Genomic DNA, 27487 nt, shown 5'->3' on the forward strand with positions numbered 1-27487 from the left:
TTAGGCAGTGTTGGAAATTAACTTTTTTGTCCATCTGCCACTGTGGTTGGTGGATTCCAAAATCCACCAGCCACTTATAGACTACTGTTGTTTTTTTGGCTGGTGAGTGAAGCAAATCCAGCAGCCACTTGCATATTTTACCAGCATTTGGCTGGTGGCTGGTGCTAATTTCCAACCCTGCTCTTTGGATGATGCCTATTTAATTTTGTCCAACAACATTTCAGACGTCCTGTAATTGATCATATATCTGACCCCATACAGGCCGCAATTTAATCTGATGTAATTTAATTTATTATTTTGAATCCGGAGACTGTGAAAAGCCAGATTGATTGAATGATTCAATTAATCAAGGAGACACTACAAAATGTACAAGAAAAAGTGCGGCAGGGAGCATAATCTTATCAAATCAATCAATGGTAGGTTTAAAATTAAAAGTTACTTTTATCACCAGCTACTTCCAGGAAGCAGTTAAATTATATTATTATTTTTTTTTAATATTTTGCAAAGATAATCAAATGAATTATGTAAATATCATCTGCCGAAAAACTGTGATTGTTGACAGTGAGGAATATCTCAATCTTTGTTAGTGTGATATCTTTTTCTAAATGTTTTGAGAAGTTCTGCTGTAAATTAAACCAAAAAGAAGTGACATGAAAACAATCTACAAACAGGAAACACGTATTCACCTTCACAATTACAAAAAGGTCATCTATTGTTAACAGTTGAACTTAAATATTATCTTTAGCAGGGTACATAGTATGTGTGCAACCTTAAATCTAAACTCCTTGATTCTATAAGTAATTCGATATTTGTGAGGTAACAAAAAGATAGCGTTTTAAATATAGCCACCTATATTTACATATGGAGTAGTAATATGTTCAAGATGATTTCTAATAAAAGCTTTAGTACACTTTCTATCAGATACAGAAACCCTGTTAATAGTGAGGGGACGTAGTTCATGGAGATATATATATATATATATATAGAGAGAGAGAGAGAGAGAGAAAGAGAGAGAGAGACAGAGACAGAGAGAGAGAGAGAGAGAGAGGGAGATCTGATAACCCTATCAAACCAAACTAAACTAATCCGGTTGGTTGAGCTACTGTTTTCAGCCGTTACCGGTCATGGTGTCTATTGGCCGCTCTTCACTGAGAAGCTCTCTGGTGGTGAGCGTCCTCCCTCATCGCCCAGCACGGAAGTGACGTCAGAAAGCCACCTCCAGCAGATTACTGACAGACACAGCAAAGAGAGACAAGATCCAACGGAACCTCCTCATAATCCGTCTTAATCCGTGGACTATTAACGCGGATCCATATCAAAACCAGCGAGAGCATAAAGTACAAGTGTAACCCTTTTGAACAAGCTGCGTATTATCACAATATGAGTTTAGTAGTGTTTTAAAAGCAGAGGCGACAGATAGTGCGAGTTGAGTTGATCCGGTGACAACAGACAGGAGAGCCCGTCGTTGCTCGGAGAGCTGCTAAAGGCTTTCTGTGTCGGATGTTAAAACCGCTTCTGCTGTTAAACCGGCTCTTGGGCTTTAAACCGGAACCTTTGTGGATATTTGTGGAGCTAGCGATCACAGATCGCTCACCATGGAGCTGAGAGTGGGGAACCGCTACAGACTGGGCAGGAAGATAGGAAGTGGATCGTTCGGGGACATCTACCTGGGTAAGTCCTGCGATCTGCTCTCTACTGGCTCTTTACTAACCTGCCAACCTGCTAACCCTGCTAACCTGCTAACCCTGCTACATGGAGCTCCAGCAGCTCGTCAGCTGGTTCCCTCAACGAGCTGCTAATCAATCAGCTGTTCACTGTTTAGTGTTAGCAACATTAGCTACGAAGCTAACACTCTGTGTGGAGCAGAGCGGCTAGCAGGAACAAGACGTCTACTAGCCTATGATCATTAACAGTAAACCATGGATCTGTTCATTGTGCTCGATCATAACGTCACATTAACATCCAGGTGAACACGGCACGACTGTAAGCTGACGGCTGTCTGCTGTGCAACCACAGCTACAGCCTCCATCAGCTAACAGCTAACGTTTAAAGCCTCCACCAGCTAACAGCTAACGTTTAAAGCCTCCATCAGCTAACAGCTAACGTTTAAAGCATCCATCAGCTAACGTTTAAAGCCTCCACCAGCTATCAGCTAACGTTTAAAGCCTCCATCAGCTATCAGCTAACGTTTAAAGCCTCCATCAGCTATCAGCTAAAGTTTAAAGCCTCCATCAGCTATCAGCTAACGTTTAAAGCCTCCATCAGCTAACGTTAGCTAATGTTTGAGTGGACTCTACTGACCTGGAGGCAGCAGTAGACCGGGGACAGGCTTTACTGAGGTGGTACCTGACCTACTGATGCTGAACAGCCACCTCTAAACACAGCAGGTCGCTCCACTCTCCTCCTCTGTTCCTAACAAGAGTTTCACCTGAAAGCCAGCAGCTAGCTAACGTTAGCCTGTTGGCTTCTTAAACAGGAGTATTTCCCTGACAGGTTTCTAGAGGTTTATACGGTTTAATTTCACACGTCTTCCTGACAGTAACCATGCTGTTAAATGTGTGAGGATGTGTTTGTAATGAAACTGGCTCCTTGAGACTACATTAGACCAGCTGAGGTGTCTCTGACATGAAACTGCTTAATAACTCCCGCTGCTTGTTGAGTACCTGAAAGGACATGTCCATATATTATCACTGAGTTTCATCTACAGAGTGCCAACAAGGGCTGTGACCTATTGATTGGCTGTGTTTCCTCCCACTGAAGGTAAATGTAGAAGAGATTAGAAACATTAGCTGTGCTGGTTAGATATTATTCTCTACATACAGTAAGACCTAGAAAAACCTAGATCATTTAAAGCGTTAAACATTGTTATCTATGAATATGCAGTGAATGTATTAAACAGCAGGGACATTGAGTTCCATCACCTTCATTGTAATGCATCCTCCAGTGGCCATATTGGAGGTCCACAGCTCTTGGCAACAGTGTTGGACAACAGCTGATCACATTTCCCAGCTTCAGACTTCGTCATCTGAACAACAATGGAGAGGAGACATTATTAATTCATGAAGTGTTTTTACTGGCTGTGGACTGATCATCTAATCGACCCCGGTGTCACTCTTGGCACTCACTCACAATATGATTTCATTATGGTACAAAGTGAGATTATTGATATCATTCAGTATGGCTGAATTTAGAAATGAACAAACATACAGGCAATGGTTTTTACCAAGAATTATGTGCATTACTGCTGTTGGATAAGAAATAGAGAAGATATTTCATTCTTCTTAAACTGACTGATGTAAACTGACTCTGTTCTGTCTGGAAGGACATGAGATCAGGGCTGCTACTATTATAATTAGTATCGGTGAATCAGTCCATTATTTCTTCTATTAATTGTTGGTGGGAAAATGCTGGTTACATCTACATATTGTTTGATTTTAACAGCCCCAAACCCAAAAATATTCAGTTTACAATGAAATAAAAGCAGAAAATCCTTACATTTGAGAAACTGAAACCAGCGAATGAGTTAATTAAACCATTTTTGAGGACCACACTGTTGCTTTTGTTTTAACCCATTTGCTATAAATTGCATATATTATGTATCATGATGTGTAACATTCACTAAATGAGCATTACACATCATGATTTACAGTTTCCCCCGGTAAAATGTTTAGGACCCAGACTGACGCATCTCATCCCATGATCACTTTAATTAAGAGATGATGGTGTAAAACAAGAGATATACTAAATAAATATCTGACATAGTATTTGCTGTTTTAATGATTTATTTCATAAAATCATTATTTATGGAGTCAGCCTAGGTGGTCTGTATTCCAGGCGATATATTTGACTTCAGGACATCTCTGACTACATACATGCTGAAAATCAAACATTTTTACTGGATGCATTTAGAGATTTTCCAAAGTAAAGTCCCTAGAAGTGTATGATTCAACTTTTTCCCATGGTCTAGACTAGAGTTAAAAAAGTTAAGAACAATTGCAATAAATAGTAATATCGAATGGCAATAATTGTAGAATCGCAATACTTGAAAATCACAACACATATCTAAATGGCACTCAAGTATTGTGATCAGGAGACAGCTGTATAGTCCCGGCCCTAACGTTTACCCTGTAAGCCTTTATCTCGCATACATTAGACCTTAATTAGGATATATTAAAAGTAAGCTGCTACTTTGGTCATACTGTGGTTCCCTATAAAAGATTAAAGGAAGTGTTTGATCGGTCAGTTAACATGTTTGGCTCCCTGATGTTCGGTGAAGCCTTTGACCACAGATTGTTGCTGATGACTATGTTTTTGTGATGTCTCAGCTTCATTTTCACCATGTTTTTTTACCTTAAGGGAACACTATACTAAATAGTTAGTAAATCTAAAAATTATTTCAGTTCTTTTTAAAGACCTGGTGAACCTGGAGTTTTGAAGAGTAGATGGTCTTTTGGCTGAGCTCTCCACCATAACATTGATATTCAGCCGAATTCCCACTCACATCTATATATTTGAGCTGTTTACGTGTTATATTAAAGTAATATTAGTGTACTTTTTAAGTTCTGATTCTGTGCCATCTAAAAACAGCTGCATTGAAACACATCCCCGACATCCCTCATTTCGTTCTGCACCATGTCTGAAGCCACAGGAGAGGGAGGAGAGGTTAATGACTGCATTAGTTAGATCCAGTGTGTTAATGGACTGATGGTGAGAGCTGCCAGCTGCTAACTCATTATTTACTGGCTGGTGACCAATGTGACCTAACATTGTTAATCAGCCATAACAGTGCGTGCTTCTTTAAACACGCCCTGCAGTTCAAGTATCACAAGTATGATGGAAATATTTTATACCAAAGAAATTTGAATAGAAGTTAATCTGAGTGAAAAAACTTCAGGAACTGTGAAATGTGCAGAGGAAATACAAGTTTGACAGTGTGCTGTATATGACCTGTCAATAGCTGATATTAGATGTTGTTGTAACAGTAATGCTGCCGATGTGTGAGCAGTGTGCTGGAGGAGGAGATGAGGTCAACTGTTGGAACCAAGCCTTGTACTCTCTGTACTCTGGCTGTCAAATATTCACAACTGGAAGAGTAGTTCATGAAGAATCGCAATTCTTATCTTCTAAGATTCTGAATCGATTCACAACTTCCAAAAGTCAATTTTTAACTACTTTTTGTACTACCGCGCCTGTCCATGACGTTTCATTGACTAGTCCACGACGTTTCATTGACTGAAAATGAAACGTATCGTTAGGTTAAGCCGAACGAGGAATAATTCAACAACAACCGTAATGATGAAGAGAACTTGGCCACAGAGAGAGAGACACCGTGTCCTAACAGCCAGCGTTACGTTAACATCATGTAAACAAACCTCGGACCTATCAGCTGTGAGCTCCAGATCAGAATGGAGATGTAACCACTTAAAACACCGCGTCCTAACAGCCAGCGTTACGTTAACATCATGTAAACAAACCTCGGACCTATCAGCTGTGAGCTCCAGATCAGAATGAAGACGTAACCACTTAAAACACCGCGTCCTAACAGCCAGCGTTACGTTAACATACCTCGGACCTATCAGCTCTGAGCTCCAGATCAGACTGGAGACGTAACCACTTAGAACACCGCGTCCTAACAGCCAGCGTTACGTTAACATCATGTAAACAAACCACGGACCTATCAGCTGTGAGCTCCAGATCAGAATGGAGACGTAACCACTTAAAACACCGCGTCCTAACAGCCAGCGTTACGTTAACATCATGTAAACAAACCACGGACCTATCAGCTGTGAGCGTACGGTACCTTCAATACGGTAGAAAAAGAGTACGTCACGTTTTTTTTGAGCTTTTGGCATTGACGTGGTACCGAAGTATCCGTTCTCGTGACATCCCTGTAATGCACACATATTTACATTTCATCTGTATTCTTATTTCTATTTTTCTTTTTACTTATCTATGTTTATATATATTTTTATTCTTAAATGGAACAACTGTAATTTCTCCAGGGGATCAATAAAGTATTTCTGATTCTGATATCACTCATTGAACAGCGTTTACAGGCTTTTTAAACAACGTATACCGATACCTTTCTAGTATCGGTATACCTTTCTAGTATTGGTATTAGGGATGTCACGGTACCAGAAATCTAGTAGTCGATATCAATACCACTGAATTTACACGATTCTCGATACCAATTCGATACCACGGTAAAAAAACAACAACGACAATAAATCCCATGTAATTCAACACGCACTCCTTTATTAAAACATTTGAACATTACAAAAAACAGAGGCATTCAAGTATTTAAAACCAACAATATTGTCTGGATGTCTGTCTTTGAGGTGTATTTCCTCCTTTGGAAAGAAAAGTACGACGGCACCGTTACTGCACCGCATTCTATTTTTTGCGAATCTATTGTAACGTTGCGTGTGGCTAACTTGGTGGCTAACTTGGTGGCTAACTTGGTGGCTAACTTGGTGGCTAACTTGGTGGCTAACTTGGTGGCTAACTTGGTGGCTAACTTGGTGGCTAACTTGGTGGCTAACTTGGTGGCTAACTTGGTGGCTAACTTGGTGAAGAAGGGAGACTGGAAACGGTTCCTCTTTTGCACTCAACAGATCCGGATTTATTCCCTGCCGCAGCTCACAAACTACCCGGAGTTGGAGGTGTGTCTGAAAATAATAACAACTGGCCGGTCGGTTGCTTAGCGTGTTCGCTCTCGTTCATTGCACGTAGCTTGGCTAACTAGCCAGATGCCATCTTTCACGTCTCGTGTTGTTGTTTTTTTCCGTGCTGTTACGGCATTCTTCTTCTTCCTTCATTTCATGACAGATGAGAACACTTGTAAGCGTATACTGCCCCCATTAGATCCAGAAGAATCGCATCTCCAGTACCTCCGCTCCTTTACCACATGACCATTACAGGCATCGTTCGGTACCTTTGGTACCGAAGAAAAAGTGTACCGTCACATTTTTTAAATTTTTTTACCGAAGTATCGGTACTCTCAAGGCCTATTGAAGGACGCTGGGACACGGGTGGACATGGGTCTCGAGGTATGGGGTATAACACATGAGCAGTGTAACTGAAACTGCGGTCGTGCGTTGCTATTGGCTCAATTCCGGCGAGTGCAGACCAGATTTTACTGCACATTTGTTGTACCCCAAAGATATGACGCGTTGATGAAGCGGGACCTAGTCGTTCTCTTGATACATCCATGGACCCAGTCTCCTCTTCAGTTGGAAACTGAAGTAGGAAATGACGAGTGGACACATTAAAGTCCAGTTATAGGATCCAGCAGCATCGTTTGGCTCTGCTTTATGGGAGCATTACGGATTTAGTGTTACCATGAAAATGACGGAAAAAAGTGGTGGATAAAACGGTGACTGTGTGAGCACTGTGCAACACGTGTGGTTGATGCTAGCGGCAACACTCCGGTGTGTCTGTCGATAGCACAAGGAGGAGAGAGTCGGGTAGGAAAGAGCAGCTCCTTCTCCCCGCAGCATTTAAACAGCCTCTACATGCAGACTCAGACTCAGACAGGCCAAAGACACAACTACAGCATCGGGGAGGTTTATAGTGAAAGATATGCAGCCTTATGCAGTCGTGGAGGACGCTGGATTTCAGCATATGATTAACGTAACATTACTTGTGCTATAATATTCCCTCTCGCCGACACTTAAGCAACACAGTAATTCCAGCAGCACAATCCCTGTAATGTGTTTTATATTTATTAATTATTGTTAAATAACACAGTGGTACAGAAATCCAACCGTATTCCTCCAAATACTGCACTGTTTGAGTAGAAAAACTCATCTTTCAATTAAGAGATGATAATCAGGGAATTGACACATGCTGTATGTTATACTGTTGTTGTTTTTTTAGTATAGTTCTGGTTGAGCTTATGCTTCAATGTATGTTGATGGCCTTAGTCTATAATTACATCATATTTATAGGAAAATAACAAAGCTGCATTTTTTGTTTGCACTAATGACTGTAGAAGACCTTTTCTTTCAGTTCAGATTTGACAATGAAGAAGAGTTGATGTTCCTTATGGAAGCCATACTTTTGTTAAGGCAAACATTTGTTAACTTATTTTTGCCAAATAAATGAAAAGCATGTTGAAATTAGAACATGACCTTGTCACTGTGACATAAATGAACCGAACCGAACCCTAAACCGTGATATGAACCCAACCGTGAATTCTGTGAAGCGTTCCACCTCTAATCAGTATACTGTGCAACACTAGCAAACACTGGAGGCGGAGGTGCTAACATGCATTGTAGTAGACGGCCGCCTGGGTACAGCGTGACGTCACTGTGTGTAAAAGAACAAAAACACCATAATCTCTACTCTCTGCTTTCATGCCATAATTTCCCTTTACTAGAGCACAGCGGACTGGCGGAGATCCTGAAATTAGCACCACTATGTACTGAATATAGAATCCATTTTGAATCAAATTGTGACCCCGAGATTCCAAATCGAATCATGAGATACTGAAAGATTCACTCACCTCGTGCTACATCCATTGTTTGTATACAGTCTATGATCAATTCATCTCATGTCATCATTGGCCTGGCCTACATAAGAGCTCTGTATCCAGTGTGCTGTTGGTCATACCATAGAAGGATTTATTGCTTGTTTATAGTGAATAATAAAGAAGATAAGGAACTTTCTTAAAAATCACACTCTGAATCACAATATTGGTCTAAATAAAGTCACAATTGGATTATTCCCCATATACTCAGTGGCACCTGAAGCAACACCATGCAGCCCCTTTGCTTTTCTTAAAAAGGTAAACTGTAGTGACAGGAGTTTATTACCTGTTTGACTAGGACTTGTGTAACAGAGACTGAGAACGGTGTACACAGAAAGGGATGGGTTCACTTACATAATCAAAGCTAACGTTAGTAGCGGGGAGGTGAGGACATGCTCAGACCCAGCACTGCTTGTGACTCACTGATACTGCTGTAGCTTCGTGGTGTGATTGTGTAAACAGCGAAGGCGTTCTAGTGGTTATGTTGGCGTCATCTCACACAGATACTTCTCAGAAACTCTGGAGTTGAGAAATCTTTTTTTTTCTTTGCTTGTAGACCGTTGCATAGCTCATTCCATTTCCCCCTGTAGTAAGAAGACATCCTACAGTAACATGCTGGTTGGATGTGTGTGTCCTGGTCCTGGACCACAGCTCCCAGCACAGGATGACAGCGACATGTTGCACCTCCCTCAGTATGCTGCTACAGTATACAGTATTAAGGGGATTGTTGGCACCCTGTGGCTGCTCTTACTCGCTTTGCATCACATCGTCTTTCTTATCACGTGTCTGTGCTGTAAATGTCTACAGACGCTCCAGAGTGAGTTTAATCCGAGCTGGGCTTCTGTGTTCAAGTCTGGACTGGTCCGTGATCATTAACGTGTGCATACTAGAATGCCTGAGAGGCCTGGGATAGTTTGTAGTTATTCACAATAAAACCTTTCTGTTCTTTACGGAGTGTAAATGGGGTCTTGGTAGTTCTACCTCTGGATGATAGGGGGATGTGTCTGAACATGTTTCACCTGCAGCACCGCTCAGGATAAAACACACACACAGACACACGCCACATACAACTTTCATACCAATAATGGCTGGCCCACACTAACAGATGTTTCAGATCTTACCAGATGTGTAAAATGTGAGAGAGCTCACACATAACATGTTGTGTTAAATTGAACAGTTTAGTTCCTATAGTGTGGAGAGAAACAGCAACACCACACACTAACACATTCACTCATCAACAACAAGAGTCCCACGAATAAATCTCTTGCGATCAAACGTGACTAAACAAACATGGAGGACGACGGGCAGGAAGAATTAGCCATGTTGGTTTTTAATTTGTACTGAAAATTAACGATGGATGGATGGATGAAGTCAGGGAGACACGTTAAATTAAAGTGTTGTCGCCGCGGTTGCCATGACGGCGGTGGTCGTCCTTCCTTCTTCGGTCAGCTTGGTTCTCTATTGGCTATCGTTGTTTCCCACGTGACCGCGTCATCGGCTGTTCTCTGTGTTCCCCACACACCTCAGGATATCCCATCAGAGTAAATATTGAACATGTTTAATATTTACAATATTAAATTGGTGTGGCCAGGATGGACTTCAGAGCTAATTGGGGGATGTAAAATCACTCTTAACATACCTCACACCACAGCAACATCTGGAAAAGATCATCTTAAGTGGTGGACACACATCCAACGTCAGGAGCGCATGGCGGCTGCGTTACCTGTTGTTTTTTATTTCGGCGTCCATTTTAACAGGTTAGAGCAGCCACACTGCCTGCATGAGGCGTCTCTTTTATAGAATAGCGGTCTCGCCTATTTTTCACGCGAGCCGCGCGCGTCTCAGCTGCGTCTCACAGCAACAACAGACAGTGAAGGTGATCTATTGTCAGTATATTATCATCATCATAACAGCAAGATTAGTACAGTTTACATGTCTAGACATCTAGAATATGTCACAGACAGTGAAGGTGATCTATTGACTGTAAATTAACATCGTATCAGCATGACTTTACTACAGTTTCCATGTCTATCTGTAGAATATGTTACGGAGATGAAAAAAAGTAAAGACTTATTTTTAAATCATCCCTTCCTGCTTTCATTTCAAAATAAAAGCCCTCAGGCATTTTTTTCTATGGACCGAATTCCTTCATTTGTTAACACGAGGCTTTTATTCTGAAATATGAGCAGTAAGTGCTGTGGAACACGCAGTCACTTAGAGAGCTCCATGAATTGATAAAGTACAGGGTTTAAATCAACACTTCCTGCTTTCATTTAGAAATAAAAGCCCTCAAGCGTTTTTACTGTGGACAGAATTCCTTCATTTGTTAACACAAGGCTTTTATTCTGAAATATGTGCCGGACAGTGTTCTAGAACATGCAGTGACTTGGAGAGCTCAATGAATGAATATAGTATGGAGTTTTAATTGTGGATTATTACTATTATTTACAAATTACCACATGTTTCTTAACCTTTCTCTGTCTAAAATAAATATAAATCACATTTATCATGATATTAAATGGCCATTAAAAGGCAAACTCTATGTAGAAAGAAAGGGCTGACAGCACCAGCAGAAACCCAGCAGACATGCAGCCGACACACAGCTAGTGTGAACACCAGACAACACACATTCCCTACAAAAATCTGTCCAGACAAATCACATTCCTATGATGCAGTAAAGCAGACAACAAACTGAAATGTGCTGATCAGACTGTGAAGAGCCTTTGTGGACATTTTCACTTTTGATTGATTGATTGATTGATTGATTGATAGATAGATAGATAGATTGGCTGATTGATTGGCCATGCACAAAACTAGAACAACAAGTCACTGTGAGTTAAGTGTCTTTGTGTTGTGCTGAAATTCAAACGGAGTAGACCAGCCCTTGTTTACCCGTCACTCAGAGGAGAACAAAGTGTGTTTAAATCTATAAGGAAACAACACACGTTAAATATAAGTAATCACTCTGTCACGTTAATTTTAGGGTTGCAAGTAACACTAATTTGCATTATTAATTAATCTTTCAATTGTCTTCATTTCAGAAAACCTTGCACATCGATGTGTAATGTCTTAATTCTTAAAACAAATTTGTCATCTTTATTATTTGCTATATTATTAAGTATATGTCCAGCATTTTGTGCATAAAACAAATTTGAGATCAAATAATTTGAGAAAGAAAATATAGTCACAAAGAAAATAAAAGTACAAGTAAATACATTTATAAAAGAATGGGTTTTGAGTTGAGAGTTGCCGTGCGATAAAAGCCATGAGTAAAAGGCAAAAACAGAATGCAGTTTCTACATTAAAGTTACTGTGAGGAATGCAGGTTCAACAGAAACTCCTCCAGCGGGGCCTCCACGCCCAGCAGCAACGTCTCCTCCTCCGGCCAGAAGCAGAGCTTCGTCTCGCTGCTCTGACACCACGCTGCAAGAGGCCCAGGCCGTATTACTGGGCCTACTGGAAGGAAGGGGGGCACGGGAGAACCAGAACTAGGACCATGTGGGGCAGACTTTCAGACCCTGCTGCAGTATAATGAGAGGTTTCCTAAATGAACTCTGGTAAACGGAAACACAAAATGAAAGTTCCTCGTAGTAGCTTTAAAAAAATAAATAAATGCAGTGGAAGACGATGAAAAAGTCCTGTTGGGCCCGTTGATAAATAATTCCCATTTTGGCAATTTAACATAGTCATCTTGACCCTTATTGAACAACTATAAAGACAATATTCTGACAATATTCCGATGCTAATAAATTTACCCCCCCACTCCTCTCACTTCTGTGGAGAAACAAAATGTCATCCCTGATACTATGAAGGCCAATGGAATTTGTGGTGTACTGACCCTTTAAAGTTCCTGTCCAGACTGAGATGGATTTGGGTAGCCAGCCAGAGGCAGATCAATGTCATCTGTTTTGATTGTATAGATGATCTGCAGCAGGGCTGCCTTTGTTTCCCTGCATCAGTTCAGCCCCCTCTTCCATGCTGTACAGCCACCTACACACAGGCTTTATGTTCAGCAGTATTTGAACAGATCTTGTGTATTAATGATCCAACATATGAGCTTTAAAGTGAGTCATGGCCTTGGTTGTGTGCCCCGCCTTGGGGAGTGCTGCTCAGCCCACCCAGATGACCTCATACGGAGGAATCAATGATGCTCCATCGGTGCTGCTGTTAGCCTTCATCATTGAGCCGCTGCCCGTATGAGACCATGTGTGTGAAATGGGATTATGTAAGCCGGTGTTCCGTTGCTGTGTTTATGTGGAGGGAACTGGAAGAAAGCAGCTAAAGCGCTGGTTTGCCCGAACACACAGAGCAGCAGAGAGTAAATCCTCCTGTCTGGTGATGAACATGTAATTATAGCTGTGAAGGAGATCCATGAAAGAGGAGCAGGGTACATACAGTACACACTGTTGGTTTCTCTTCCAGGTTGGCTGGCTTTGCTGTGTTACAGTTACTATGAGGTGCTATGAACATTTAACTGGTTAGGAAACGGTCACAATTTAATAATTCTCTGAACACGTTAGTTAACGCTGGCTAGCAAGTATTGTTGGCTTGTTTTTTTTAATAATGTCTGAAGATAATCCTAGTTTCTCTCAACATGTGCTGTCTCTCTCTCCAGGATCACCAGTGGTAGTTGAGAAAGTTAACATGAACCAACGGGACCAGATTAGACCCCTACGCGGTCTAGACTACTGCAGGAGGAGGAGACGGCTGGATAACGCTAGTTAGCTAGCTAGCTTTTCTGTCTCTAGAACTGGCTAGTTAGCCAGCTAGCTTGTCTATCTCTAGAACTGGCTAGTTAGCTAGCTAGCTTTTCTGTCTCTAGAACTGGCTAGTTAGCCAGCTAGCTTGTCTATCTCTAGAACTGGCTAGTTAGCCAGCTAGCTTGTCTATCTCTAGAACTGGCTAGTTAGCTAGCTAGCTTGTCTATCTCTAGAACTGGCTAGTTAGCTAGCTAGCTTGTCTGTCTCTAGAACTGGCTAGTTAGCCAGCTAGCTGGTCCAGAGACTGACCAGCTAGCTGGCTACCGCCTGCTCTCCTCCCGGTGAAGTCGTCTCCTAGCAGTGAGGAGTGAGACAGAGGGACCGTGACCCAGCGCTGTCCTCTGTTGGACTCATTTTCTATAGCATGGTGGAATTACTAAGCTAAGCTAGCTAACTAGCCAGTCGCTAAATGAGTAACAACTTAATGCTTCATCCTCACACTGTGGTCACAGTGTAGGAAAGCACAGTGCTATCACCAGAGGAGGACAACTTTGTTCATCTCATTTTCTGTGTTTCATGACAGCATGGTGGAATTAGCAAGCTAAGCTAGCTAAGTAGCCTTGCGTCCGACCAGCGGGCTGGTGGCCAACGGCAGCGCTGTAAAGATAAATTGAGGGCGTATAAATCTCTGGATGTCTATAGTTAACTATCCTTCAGTAAAGTCAGTCAGAAAGAGAGTCGGACAATATCGGAGAAGCGTTTCAGAGACGCAGAGAAAGGGTTGCTAATAGTTTAGCCTTCTGCTAACAGCAGCCAACGCTTCACGGCTGCTGTTAGCAGAAGGCTAAATATTAGCAACATTTACTCTCCATCTCTGAAACGTTCCTCTGATATTGTAGCTCGCTAGAGCCTCCAATCACAGTTAGTCATCTGTAATGTCTGTGATATCTGGACATTTTAGATGTGGAACTTTAGCCCACTGCTAGTGTTAGCCTCCAGTCTTTCCTTTGTTTAGCCTCCAGCTAACACCATGACCTCATCATGACATCAGCTGTAAAAGGGTCTATATGACATACATAAGCAAACGAGACCATCAGTGAGAAGATCGACTGTCTCTATATAGTTATTCTTAATGCATGTCATCGGTGACAACGGGGCGGATTCCAGGGAAATCGCACAAAGTTATGCGGCACCACCACAGTGATGTATACATTTCTTCTGTGACCAGCAGCTAATGTGCTCACTATGGACCCGGTGGACAAAGCCAGTTATTTATTGTCTTATATTAGCTTCACAGAATTGATGGACTCGGATAAATATGAGGTAAAGACGTGATATTACACTGGACTTTGACCTGACAATACTTCTTTGACTTGTCCATACTCCGTGCTGCAGATTAGATAAATCAGTAGCCATAGTGGTAAACATTGTTGAAGCAACATGATGTGATGTGTCTCATTGTAGCTCACCTCTCTATCTGTCTCCGTCTCTCTGTCTGTCTGTCCAGGTACTGACATCTCCGTTGGAGAGGAGGTAGCCATCAAGTTGGAATGTGTGAAGACCAAACACCCACAGCTCCACATAGAGAGCAAAATCTACAAGATGATGCAGGGTGGAGGTATTGTATTCTCTAACTAACACTATGTACACACACATCCTGCCTCTCTGTAAACTCTTGTTTGTGCTTTTATCAACTGAGTAGTCCACATCAATATTTATAAGCCAGCACTCATTCACCATTGTACATCATTAGCTGTATAGGAGATGATTGATCAAACCGTGTATATTGAGTTAACTGGAGAGCTGACCAGAGCTAGCTATTGGTTAGAGGGTAAGGGGTGAGTGTGCATTCAGTCCATCTTAAGGAAGGATCTTAGTTTGTGGCCAAATTTCCTCCCTGATCACTGTGAATAATGAAGTGGGAGAACATGTTGATGTAAAAGTTCTGCCAGCTCAGTAGTCTGTACAACACGTTATAGACTACTGAGGTAGTAGTAGTCTCTACAACACGTTATAGACTACTGAGCTAGCAGTAGTCTACAACACGTTATAGATTACTGAGGTATTAGTAGTCTCTACAACATGTTATAGACTACTGAGCTAGTAGTAGTCGCTACAACACGTTATAGACTACTGAGGTATTAGTAGTCTCTACAACATGTTATAGACTACTGAGCTAGTAGTAGTCTGTACAACACGTTATAGACTACTGAGCTAGTAGTAGTCGCTACAACACATTATAGACTACTGAGGTATTAGTAGTCTCTACAACACATTATAGACTACTGAGCTAGTAGTAGTCTCTACAACACGTTATAGACTACTGAGCTAGTAGTAGTCTCTACAACACGTTATAGACTACTGAGCTGGTATTAGTAGTCTCTACAACACGTTATAGACTACTGAGCTGGTATTAGTAGTCTCTACAACACGTTATAGACTACTGAGCTAGTAGTAGTCTCTACAACACGTTATAGACTACTGAGCTGGTATTAGTAGTCTCTACAACACGTTATAGACTACTGAGTTAGTAGTAGTCTCTACAACAAGTTATAGACTACTGAGCTAGTAGTAGTCTCTACAACACGTTATAGACTACTGAGCTGGTATTAGTAGTCTGTACAACACGTTATAGACTACTGAGGTATTAGTAGTCTCTACAACACGTTATAGACTACGGAGGTAGTAGTAGTCTCTACAACACGTAGACTACTGAGCTAGTAGTAGTCTGTACAACACGTTATAGACTACTGAGGTATTAGTAGTCTCTACAACACGTTATAGACTACGGAGGTAGTAGTAGTCTCTACAACACGTTATAGACTACGGAGGTAGTAGTAGTCTCTACAACACGTTATAGACTACTGAGCTAGTAGTAGTCGCTACAACACGTTATAGACTACTGAGGTATTAGTAGTCTCTACAACACGTTATAGACTACTGAGCTAGTAGTAGTCGCTACAACACGTTATAGACTACTGAGGTATTAGTAGTCTCTACAACATGTTATAGACTACTGAGGTAGTAGTAGTCTCTACAACACGTTATAGACTACTGAGCTAGCAGTAGTCTCTACAACACGTTATAGACTACTGAGCTGGTATTAGTAGTCTCTACAACACGTTATAGACTACTGAGCTGGTATTAGTAGTCTCTACAACACGTTATAGACTACTGAGCTAGTAGTAGTCTCTACAACACGTTATAGACTACTGAGCTAGTATTAGTAGTCTCTACAACACGTTATAGACTACTGAGTTAGTAGTAGTCTGTACAACACATTATAGACTACTGAGGTATTAGTAGTCTCTACAACACGTTATAGATTACTGAGGTATTAGTAGTCTCTACAACACGTTATAGACTACGGAGGTAGTAGTAGTCTCTACAACACGTTATAGACTACGGAGGTAGTAGTAGTCTCTACAACACGTAGACTACTGAGCTAGTAGTAGTCTGTACAGCACGTTATAGACTACTGAGGTATTAGTAGTCTCTACAACACGTTATAGACTACGGAGGTAGTAGTAGTCTCTACAACACGTTATAGACTGCGGAGGTGGTAGTAGTAGTCTCTACAACACGTTATAGACTACTGAGGTATTAGTAGTCTCTACAACATGTTATAGACTACTGAGCTAGTAGTAGTCTCTACAACACGTTATAGACTACTGAGCTAGTAGTAGTCTCTACAACACGTTATAGACTACTGAGGTATTAGTAGTCTCTACAACATGTTATAGAGACTACTGAGCTGGTAGTAGTCTCTACAACACGTTTTTCACGGCTGATACCTATTATCAATAATCAAGCAGACCGATATTTGGAACCGATATATGTTTGTAGTAAAAATTCAAATCTTGGGGTCAAAATTTAGAAGTGTTCCATCAAGAGTGAATGGACAAAAGTGTAGACGTGACACCAACGTTATTGCACAAATCTCTATTGTTGTTGTGCCACCACAGCAGAACGTTACCAGGAACCTCTGGTTGTTTTTGCAACTTCAGCGTAGAGGATTGTAATGTTGAAGGCAACGTCAGCAATATCTGCTGCCTTACGTTACCTCCCAGAGCAGCTGTGCCCATCTGTGGCATAGCCACCTTGGTTGGCGTTGATAGGCTATTACTCGTGATGTGTAACCAATCAGATAGTGCTGTGGGCGGGACATTGAGTCAGACTACACAGTCATGACTATAGATGGCTGCATCAGAGCCAAAGTAGTGCATTTTAAAGAGGACCTATTATGCTTTTCCCCTTTCCTTTAGTGTGTTATATACTGTAGTTTTTTGTTGTAAACGGTCTGCAAAGTTACAAAGCCCAAAGTCCAAGAGCTCGATCTAGGAGCTCAAATGTTTCAGTCAGAGGGTGAAAAGAGGTGCTGCAACACAGCCAGTATGAGGATATTAAACCATGTCAACATGTTCTAGTAGAAACCCACAATACAAGTATGAACCTGAAAATAAGCATCCTAGGTCTCCTTTAAACTAGTTGTGTTTTCTGTCTTCATAGCAGACTGTCTTCTTGCATGTACTAGAGACGGTTTGTCTCTGTAAGCACAACTGTGCACACAGCATGGTAGGATGTGTGGGGGCATGGTGGCATACCCAGACTGTGGGATATATCTGTGTTTGTGTGTGTATATATATATATATATATATATATATATATATATAAATAGTATGTATATAAATAGGTGTGTGTGTGTGTGTGTGCGTGCACTAAGTGCTGAGCAACAGAATTTAGTTGCTCTCTGCCTATAGAAGGAAATGCCAGATGGCCTCTTTGCCTTGGAAACATCAGCCAATTACTAGCTACTACTAAACCAGCTGGCCTCTGCCTTCACCCTGCTCCTGTGTGTGTGTGTGCGTGCGTGTGTGTGTGTGTGTGTGTGGGGGGGGGGGGGGCATGGACAGTGTGTGTGCGTGCTCATCTGCATGTTATTCTCTACAGTAGCATTACACCAGCTTGCAGCAGACTACTTTAACGTATTGTGATTGTAAAGAGCATTAGATACTGCGGGAGGGTTATTTCTATTAGTAGTTTGCTGTTGAAAAAAGCCTGCCCTTTCTCAACTACTCGCTAACTGCTAACGTTACTCGGGTTAAATAGCGGTCCACTTCCGTGTTTTGGTACGGTTGGCTTTCACACCTGATGCAAACCGTACCCGAGTACACATGATCCGTACTCCAGACCACCTTTTCAAGTGGACTCGAGTACGGATCAACGAACCGTGCCCGAGCGTTCACGCTGATCAATCCAACTGGACTTTGGGGACAAGTGTACTCGGATCCGGGCCCGGGTCCCTGATGTGAAATCACCCTTATTCTATTGTAGTGTTGTCAGTAGTGAAACAACAATGTTCTCCTGGCTGCTCTCAGAGTCATCTAGAACATCTCTTCCTGTTCATTGTCTATGGAGCAACCCCGTACTTTATACTTGATGTTTTTAGCGCTCTAGTTTTTGGATTTGGGAGAGAGTTGTTCATCTTTACTAATATTATTGAACTGTCTTAGACCATAGGAATAACATGTATGAATTATGAAAATGGGCGTAGTTCCTCTTTAATATTCCCCTTTCCCCCTCCTCCCTCCCTCCTCTCCTCCAGTGGGTATCCCGACGATAAAGTGGTGCGGGGCCGAGGGTGACTACAACGTGATGGTGATGGAGCTGCTGGGGCCCAGTCTGGAGGACCTGTTCAACTTCTGCTCTCGCAAGTTCAGCCTGAAGACAGTCCTGCTGCTGGCCGACCAGATGGTGAGAGAGAAGAAGAACTAGGAGCTACTAGCTGTAGGGACTATGTCAATGCTAGCTGTATTGTGTTGATGTATAGGCTGACCTCAGATCCTCTCCCATGTCTTCCTCTAGATCAGCCGCATTGAATACATCCACTCCAAGAACTTCATCCACAGAGATGTGAAGCCAGACAACTTCCTGATGGGTCTGGGCAAGAAGGGCAACCTGGTCTACATCATCGACTTCGGCCTGGCCAAGAAGTATCGCGACGCCCGCACACACCAGCACATCCCCTACCGCGAGAACAAGAACCTGACCGGCACCGCCCGCTACGCCTCCATAAACACACATCTGGGCATCGGTAAGACCAGCGTCCATAAAATACTGACCTGTGCCATGAATGGATAGACCCTCCGCCCTGCTGATCTGACTTTGTCCTCTGTGTCTACAGAACAGTCCAGACGGGACGACTTGGAGTCGCTGGGCTACGTCCTCATGTACTTCAACCTGGGTTCTCTGCCCTGGCAAGGCCTCAAGCCGCCACCAAGAGGCAGAAGTACGAACGCATCAGTGAGAAGAAAATGTCCACGCCCATTGAGGTCCTCTGCAAAGGCTACCCATGTACGTTCAGCTGCTCCCTCCTGTCTTTTATTAGTCCCATGTAGGATGTTCACAACCAAACCCTCTTTGTTCATGTACTCCGGTCCTCCCCCCCCCCCCACAGCGGAGTTCGCCACCTATCTGAACTTCTGCCGCTCTCTGCGCTTCGACGACAAACCCGACTACTCGTACCTGCGCCAGCTCTTCAGGAACCTCTTCCACAGACAGGGGTTCTCCTACGACTACGTCTTCGACTGGAACATGCTCAAATTTGTAAGTTGTTATCACATTGAGGACATTTTGTCATCTCCAGTGAAACTTGCTGTTCAGAGAATGTATTGTAACTCTATTTGGTTACATTACTATAAGGACGTCCAGGTTTATTAATATTGAGCATTAAAGACACTGATTTTGTGTTATATTTCAAGATCTGTACGAATTTCACACATGACAACTATGCACACAGGATCCGGAGTGAATTATCCACGTTGTCCTGTTCCACTTTTGTGAAATGTAAAAAGGCTTTGATTTACCTTGGTACAGATCCAGGCTAACTGTTACCCTAACTAACCAGCTGTAGGCTCTAAACATCAGCATGTTACGTGAATGAGGCCCAATGAGTTTCCTCCCACATAGTGCCCACTCCACACAACCAAAACCTATCCAGACAGAGCATGTCTGAGGGGTTAAAGGTATAATCTGTATAGACCTATAGAGAAATAATCCCTCTCAACCAGCACTTCTGACCCACTAGCTGTGTGTGGCGTAGGGCTGTCACCATAGCAATTTTTCTCAATACGATTATCACGGCAAAAAATATCACGATAACAATATTATTGCAATATCATTTAAAAAATGATGCAATCACTTAAAGTACATCTTTAACTTGATTTGGTCCAACGTTTGTTGACATGGCAGTGAGTGTGTCTGAACTGAATCAACTAATAGAATAGAATTAACAGGCTGAGCTGACCTGCTCCTTTTTCTCTCCCTGATGATTTCTCACATCTTGGATGCTGCTGCCTGACCACAAGAGAAGTACCAGCTGTCACTGTCTTGTTGAACAGACCTCAATTAAGTTAGACAACTTTACTTAGCACAAATATTAGCTAGCTAGCTAACATAGTCATTCACTATCACGGTTGAAGCCGTTCAGTTCCGGCCGGTCATATAACTCAACTGACATGTTTAGTAATGCTAACGTTACAACTGAGTCGCTCTACGGTGGTGAAATGTTCAGCATGATGATTGTGAAGGTGACTATGCAGCAGGTTTAAAATATTCCCTCCTTTGGCTAACACTGTAGCTCCACATTCCCTGCTCACTGGAGCAGTGTCATGAAGAAGTATGCTTTTCTTGACCAACCCGAAGAATTCCCACACTGCAGAGTTTACGTTTTTAGCAGGGCGATAAAGTATCTAGTTTTCATTCGTCGTCATTTTGACAGAATCACGAAGACGAGACGTGCGCTTGCTTGTGGTGCGTTTACTTTATAGTCTGTTTGTGGCGCACGTGTATGACGTCATGTCTGCTACGAGCTTTTATTTACTGCTTGTGGGAGAACACAAAAGAGAAATGACTAAACCAAGAGCTAAATTGAATTAAACACGATAAATCGTGGCTGGATTAATTACACGATATTACAATTTTCATGTTTTCAATAGCGCGATTACTGTAAAAGCGGTATACCGCGACACCCCTAGTGTGGCGGTGTCTGTTTCTGCAGAGACCCTGCAGCCCTCTGCCTGGATTTTCTCTTTCCTTTGTCGCAGTGTTTGTCGTACAATATCGGCTGTTGAGAAACCAAATTGATCAGACGTTCCCCCACTTTTAGCAGCAAGCTAGCTATGACTGTATGACATCACTCGGAACAAAGGATTTCATTAGTCAAATATATATTTCCACAGACGGAAATCCGCTGAAATCGAGGTCCGTTCGAACATTTTTTTCCCCCTCATGAATGTTCCACGGGGGTGTGCACGCATTCATAAGAACCCAAATTAGTTAATACATTTCAAATAAAATTAGGTTTTTCAAATTTCCGACTGAAATCCATGCTTGCTGTAAACTAGACACAAACATTTCCATTGTCATATCCTAAAGCTCTGGTCCGAGTGGTGGAGAGGGGTGGACTATCTGTACTGGACTCACAGGTCAGGCCTGGATCACTCTGGAATTTCATTCACATCTAAGAGTTCCAAGTTTGACAGATGAATGCCATAAACTGACTTCATAACAAATCTGTCTGTAGGAGTGTAGGAGGTCCTTGCATGAACAGGCAACTGCTCCTAGATATGAAGAAGACAAACTGTGTGTGTGTGTGTGTGTGTGTGTGTTTGTCAGGGTGCCAACAGGGCCGTGGAGGACGCAGAGAGGGAGCGTCGGGAGCGGGAGGAGAGGCTGAGGCACAGCAGGAACCCCGGGGCCAGGGGCATTCCCTCGGCCTCAGGAAGAGCCAGGGCTACTCAGGACGCCGCTGCCCCCTCGCCACTCAACCCCGCCTCACACACAGGTCAGCACACACACACACACACACACACACACACACACACACACACACACACACACACACAGCACTCAACCCCGCCTCACATACAGGTGAGCAGACACACACACACACATGTTTAAGAGTAAGAAGTAAGAGTAAGAGTAAGAAGGAAAGCTGACCGGTGACACTACCTGACAGGTGATCCAGTGTTTGTATTGAGCTCATGTTGACCTTTCAGGTATGGAGAAGGAGAGGAAGGTGAGCATGCGTCTTCATCGTGGGGCACCCGTCAACATCTCGTCTTCAGACCTGACGGGACGCCAGGACACATCGCGCATGTCCTCACAGGTAACACAAATGCACACACTCACACACACACACACACACACACACACACACACTGCTTAGTTATGTAATGTACAAAATCCACAACAGGTCTGATGAGGGCTGTCACAATCATGAAATTTAGTTGACAATTAACCGTCATACAAATAATTGCGGTTAGCGATTTAATTGTATGTTTGTGTTAACATTCGGCTACACAGCGTTGCTGTTGTCTTTGGCTTTGATTTAAATCTATGTTGATTTTATTTTGAATGCATAGTATAACTATCAGTGAAATAAATACATAAAATCATTTATAATTAATCATTTATGGGTATTTACAAATGACCAATATTTGTAAGTTGTTTATTGTTATTTCCTACTTTGTTGTGCTATAGCCTACAGACAGTTAATACCATTAAAAGTCCAGTTATGAATGACATGGATCAAAGATTTGTGACTGTTTTAGTTATTAAAAATACATTAAACCTATTATTATTATTATTATTATTATTTTTATTTTGTATCTATATTTCACATACAGTGCCTGTTATCAGGAGGAGAATGCTCACATTGGTTCTCCTACTTGAAAGACTAAAGAGCAGTTTTGGGTGCATCCCCTCAACCAGTGTAGGAGACACATACTGTACATCAGAAATAGACCGTTTTTAGTGGAGAGCTGCTTCTGAAGCGCTCTGTGGAGCGCCTGGTGGAATCCCAATCATCCTCTAGAGAGGCTGCGATCAGCTCAATTGGCCACATCGCAGCCAGAACACTGCGCAGCTGTGACCTATCGGCATAAATAACCCGGTTTTCATTCCGTTCATACCAGGCTCACAATCAAACCCACCACTGGTCATGTGTGCAGCGTTTCCGTTTATGTTGCCCAGTAAAAGACACCGGTGTCTAAAAACCGTGTTGACAGGAAAGAGGTAGAGGAGAAAAGGGCAAAATCAGCTGGGGCAGTGTGGGTGGGGCATCAAGGCCGCTGTGGCCGCAGGACATCCGACTTTCAGAAGGTCATCGAGGCCAGACAGGTCGCCGGTGATATTCTTACCCTGTGTGTAGGCCGACCTAATGGAACCAAATGTGTTCAAGGCACTTTATTAATGTAGAACGAGGCTCGATTTCAAAAGTAAATATGCAACGAGGAAACGAGACTAGACCGCAAACAGAAGAACCTGTCCAACAGCTCTGTGTTTCCATGTTACTGTCCTGACATCAGGGAGACTCTTTATCTACACAGCTGATGGGAACGCTCCTCATCCACTCTCCAGCTGTAAATTCTCTAGTTTGTTTATGCTAAATAAGGGCGATCAGGTGATTGTGTAATAACTGTGACAGTTGTAGGTGTGCCGTGCCCTTACAGTAGAGCAGGACAGGATTCATTCGGTGGGTAATGGGAATTAAAAAAAACAAAGGGATGGCTTTGCATTGCTCAACAGTAAATGGATTGTGAAATCTATATAATCTGTGACAAAGACTGAGAAAAAAGGAACCATATATGTCAAGAGAACACAGTGTGTGTCAGCGTCAACACACTTCCCTTTTCTCTTGTACCAGATGTTAGTTTGTTTCCTTTTTTTCCATTTTCCAGTCACTGACATGAAGCAACCAGACAGCAGCAGCATGCAGTGAGACGGACTAATGACAACTGAGAGTAGAGGAAAGAAACATGTTAGTTTAAGAGCATCTGCTGCCATCCTGTGGATCTGCTGTTTAATGCTTCTCCTTCCTGTAGACCTAGTGCTCCCCCAGGAGGTCAAAGACTTTAACATGTTCTACTGCCACTGGAGGGGATTTGTAATGATGAAACCTGCTCAGATAGACACAGACAATTAGATTAGATTTGACATTTCGGTCTGAATCTTTGTATTTCAGCAGAGCTGCCTTACAACTATTTTCACTTTCTTACCTCAGTTTTACAAAAGAATTTAGTTTGAATTCATTTTATTTTCTGACAATCTGCAAAATCAACCAATATCATTTATTTTTCATCACAGTAATGATAGAAGAGAGTTCAGGACTATGATTCTGGCCCAGTCCGGATCAATCATACCTAATATGAAAACGCCCGTAAAGTCAAAATCTAGACCCCCCCTCTCCTGTTGAAACATCCCCTCCATCAGTAACTGCTGTTGGCGTTGATGACGTTGATGATGATGTCACCATTATAACGACCTCTCTCCTCTGCCCTCTGCAGGCCCTGTCCCGGGTCACACCCAGCGGCCTCCAGTCTGCAGCTCCACGGTGAAACCCTCCCTCCATCCACCTGAGCACCACGGAGGCCTCAACATGCACCGCCTGCAGCACACACACACACACACACACACACACACACACACACACACACACACACACACACACACACACACACACACACACACACACGTACGGCGGGTGGAGTACAGTCTGGTAGCAGCTGTGGCCTCCCTCCCTCCTCCTTCCTGTCGATGAAGCCATGGATTCACTTCTCTCTGGCATCTTTTAACTCTGGTTTTACTTCTTTCTGTTCTTTAGCATTAAGGCTCCACTGATCAGACTTCACAGGGGGACAAGTCTGCTAGCTGTTGATAATAGTGTGGGGGACATTACTGATTATGAAAAACACATGATCCATCGTGGCAGTGTTAAAGGACAGTGCCTAAACTCTTATTTTGTGTCCTGAAAGACTCCTTAAATCCCACAAGTTTTTCTTTAGTTTTAAGTGTTTGAGGTTTAGATTTGCAGGTAGGACCCCCCCCCCCTCCGCCGGTTTTAATACGGGACAAAGGGTCTTTTAATGTTGGACTTTCAGAGGTGATCCCATAGTATGACTTGTTGTTTTGTCCTCCTCAGGTGCGTTGGAACCAGTAAATCCAAAAACACGCAGCACATTTTTCTGTCAGTCTTCAGGTTGTGACTGCAGTGTGCTGCTGGGGGGGGGTCTGTGAATGGAACAGTCTGTCCACATTGAATGGATGAGATGTTGTTTTTAACCCGGTGCATAGTGATGTAGTTTTGTGTGTGTGTCTGTGTGGTTCTGTCTTGGGGGGTGGGGCGGATTTTCTTTACTCCTTTGCCTCCTAACCTCCCTCTTGACCACCGAACCCTCTGCCATCAATTACACCTCTGGCCATCTTCTACTTAGACCTTGTTTAAAACTCGCCGTCTGTCCGAGGGGCCGTTCACATGTCGCCGTTTTGCTCCCTCAAATCCGTTGTTTTCAATGTAGGCGTTGCGGAGGGCGCACTCAAACACCAGAGCGACACCATTGCAGTGCAAGCGTTCCTAAGCACCTATTTTTCAGGGAACGACGGCTGCTCTCCGAGATAAATATAGTTCAACTTTTGGAACGCTGCAGCGCGCACTGCACATCATGTGACGCGGAACAACCAATATCTGTTCTCTCTCCAGTAAATACGTGGAGGACAAAGCTTTCCATCTGTCCCACGGAGCGTTTTAATGAGTGATGACGTCACAACATCCAGATGAAAGGCCTGTCTGACTCCGACACATGGAGCAGTAAAGTTACTGTGACGGACTGACGCTGCTGGATATCCATTTCTCTTTGTTTTAGTCACTGAGACTTCCTGCTAAATTATCACAACTTCATCTTCATCTTCATCGTCATCACAGCACGCAGGTTTCGGTTGCTTAGTAACGGTGGGCGTGACTGGAGAGCAACCTCCCAAGCACCTTGGATGAAAGGATGAGAGCCGGCGTTTTCCATGTGTTTTTAAGCGTGGCGTGTTAGCGGCCTCTTATTGATGACATCATGTACGGGAGCTGCAGCCTGATGTCTGGACGGGCCACTCCAGTAACAGCCCGGTATACACTACAAAGAGCACACGTGATAAATGATCATCATCATACTACTGGCGTACTGAGCAAACAAGGAGCTGGTCAATCCATCAAAACTCCACCACGAGGCACGGTGGTCGTTCTATGTTTGTGTCCAGTTGCAGGATCATGTTGGAGAAACACATCCTAGTAAGCAAAACAAACAACTCCCGAAGCGAGTTTGGTCGGAATCGGCCAACATACCCGTATGTGCCGGTCTGATGGATTTTACACACGATCTAGTTGTATTATGGGAAATGTAGGCTCAAGGAGGACTCCTTTCTTCGCCCCTGTTGCTTCAATTTTTACCATTTCTCTTTCAATCTATTTAAAAGTCCAACGACTCTACGGAAGCGTATACTAAAATGCTAGAGTTGCTAATTCCACTCAATACATTAAATCTATGGTGACATTTCAAAAGCGATGGAGCACTATAAGGTCAGAGACACGTGGACTAAAGAAGTCCCCAGGCTTAATGGAACTAGTTTGGGACATCATGAGGAGGTCAGACGAGCGATGTGATAGTCCGGGTGGAAAATGGACCGGTGAGCTTAAACATCAGGCGGTTCTGAGGGAGAGGTTCTGGAGAGTTGTCTTAAGGAGGCCCCAGCGGTACCGGAGCTGCTCCTGTGGCTCTTTTCCATCCGACCAATGAATCCTGAAGATTTTGAAGTAGAAAATCCTCGATGTGGTAGACCGGTTGCAGAGTATTGTAGACCATTTTATGTAGTTGGAGGGAGGGGGGGGGAGTAGGGGGGGTTGTAGTGGTAATTTGTACATGTTTGTTCTGTTGTCGTGTATAGGATGTGCTTACTCCGTCTGCCACGTCCATACGAGCCGCTGTACGGCTCTGGATGACGGCGGCGTACAGAGGGACTGGGAACGCCTCACTCCATTAGAGTTTTTTTAAATATACCTCACCTGTGGGCTTGAAAAACAAACAAAAAAAGTGATGATTAGCTTGTTTGTCTCACTGATGATGGCTTTGGTAGATGCAAGTACACTGTACAAGGGATCATAGTTTTCCATGTCTGCTTCTCTGTTGTTTCTTATTTCGTCACCTCCTGTCCTGTTTTGCTTTTAACTGTGCGGTGGATATCATGTCCCACAATGCATCTCTCACTGTGGATTCATGGGAAATCTTTCTTTCCACTCCCACCTTAAGACTTTTGCTCCTCATTTGTAATGCCACTGTATTTGTGTATTTTAAAAGTGTAAATAAATTAATAAGTACTTGTATATGTTGCTTTTTATTGATTTGGCCGGCTGATATTAAAAGAGACATTTAGA

The 27487-nt window shown here is 42.8% G+C and overlaps 2 protein-coding genes and 2 long non-coding RNA genes across 4 annotated transcripts in view; 3 read left to right on the top strand and 1 right to left on the bottom strand.

Annotated features, from left to right (window-relative positions):
• engase (endo-beta-N-acetylglucosaminidase) overlaps positions 1-2419 on the bottom strand; it is a 32175-nt gene extending 29756 nt beyond the window's left edge. The window contains exon 1 of the mRNA XM_037791199.1: positions 2302-2419. The gene's annotated coding sequence lies outside the window, so the exon portion shown is untranslated. The remainder of the gene's footprint in view (positions 1-2301) is intronic.
• On the top strand, positions 1216-27487 carry csnk1da (casein kinase 1, delta a). The gene is given in 10 exon segments (XM_037791255.1): positions 1216-1671; positions 14738-14848; positions 18836-18984; positions 19096-19324; positions 19415-19498; positions 19501-19584; positions 19688-19836; positions 21907-22075; positions 22290-22399; positions 24579-27487. Coding segments are annotated over 10 exon segments (1212 nt in total). The 5' UTR covers positions 1216-1595; the 3' UTR covers positions 24630-27487.
• On the top strand, positions 1678-3548 carry LOC119501137. The gene is made up of 2 exons (XR_005209768.1): positions 1678-2760; positions 2945-3548. It is a non-coding gene; the product is annotated as an uncharacterized LOC119501137 (long non-coding RNA).
• LOC119501134 lies at positions 7060-8822 on the top strand. Its single transcript, XR_005209765.1, has 2 exons — positions 7060-7432; positions 7481-8822. It is a non-coding gene; the product is annotated as an uncharacterized LOC119501134 (long non-coding RNA).

The sequence above is a fragment of the Sebastes umbrosus genome, chromosome 14, assembly GCF_015220745.1.
Source record: "Sebastes umbrosus isolate fSebUmb1 chromosome 14, fSebUmb1.pri, whole genome shotgun sequence".
NCBI lineage: Eukaryota > Metazoa > Chordata > Actinopteri > Perciformes > Sebastidae > Sebastes > Sebastes umbrosus.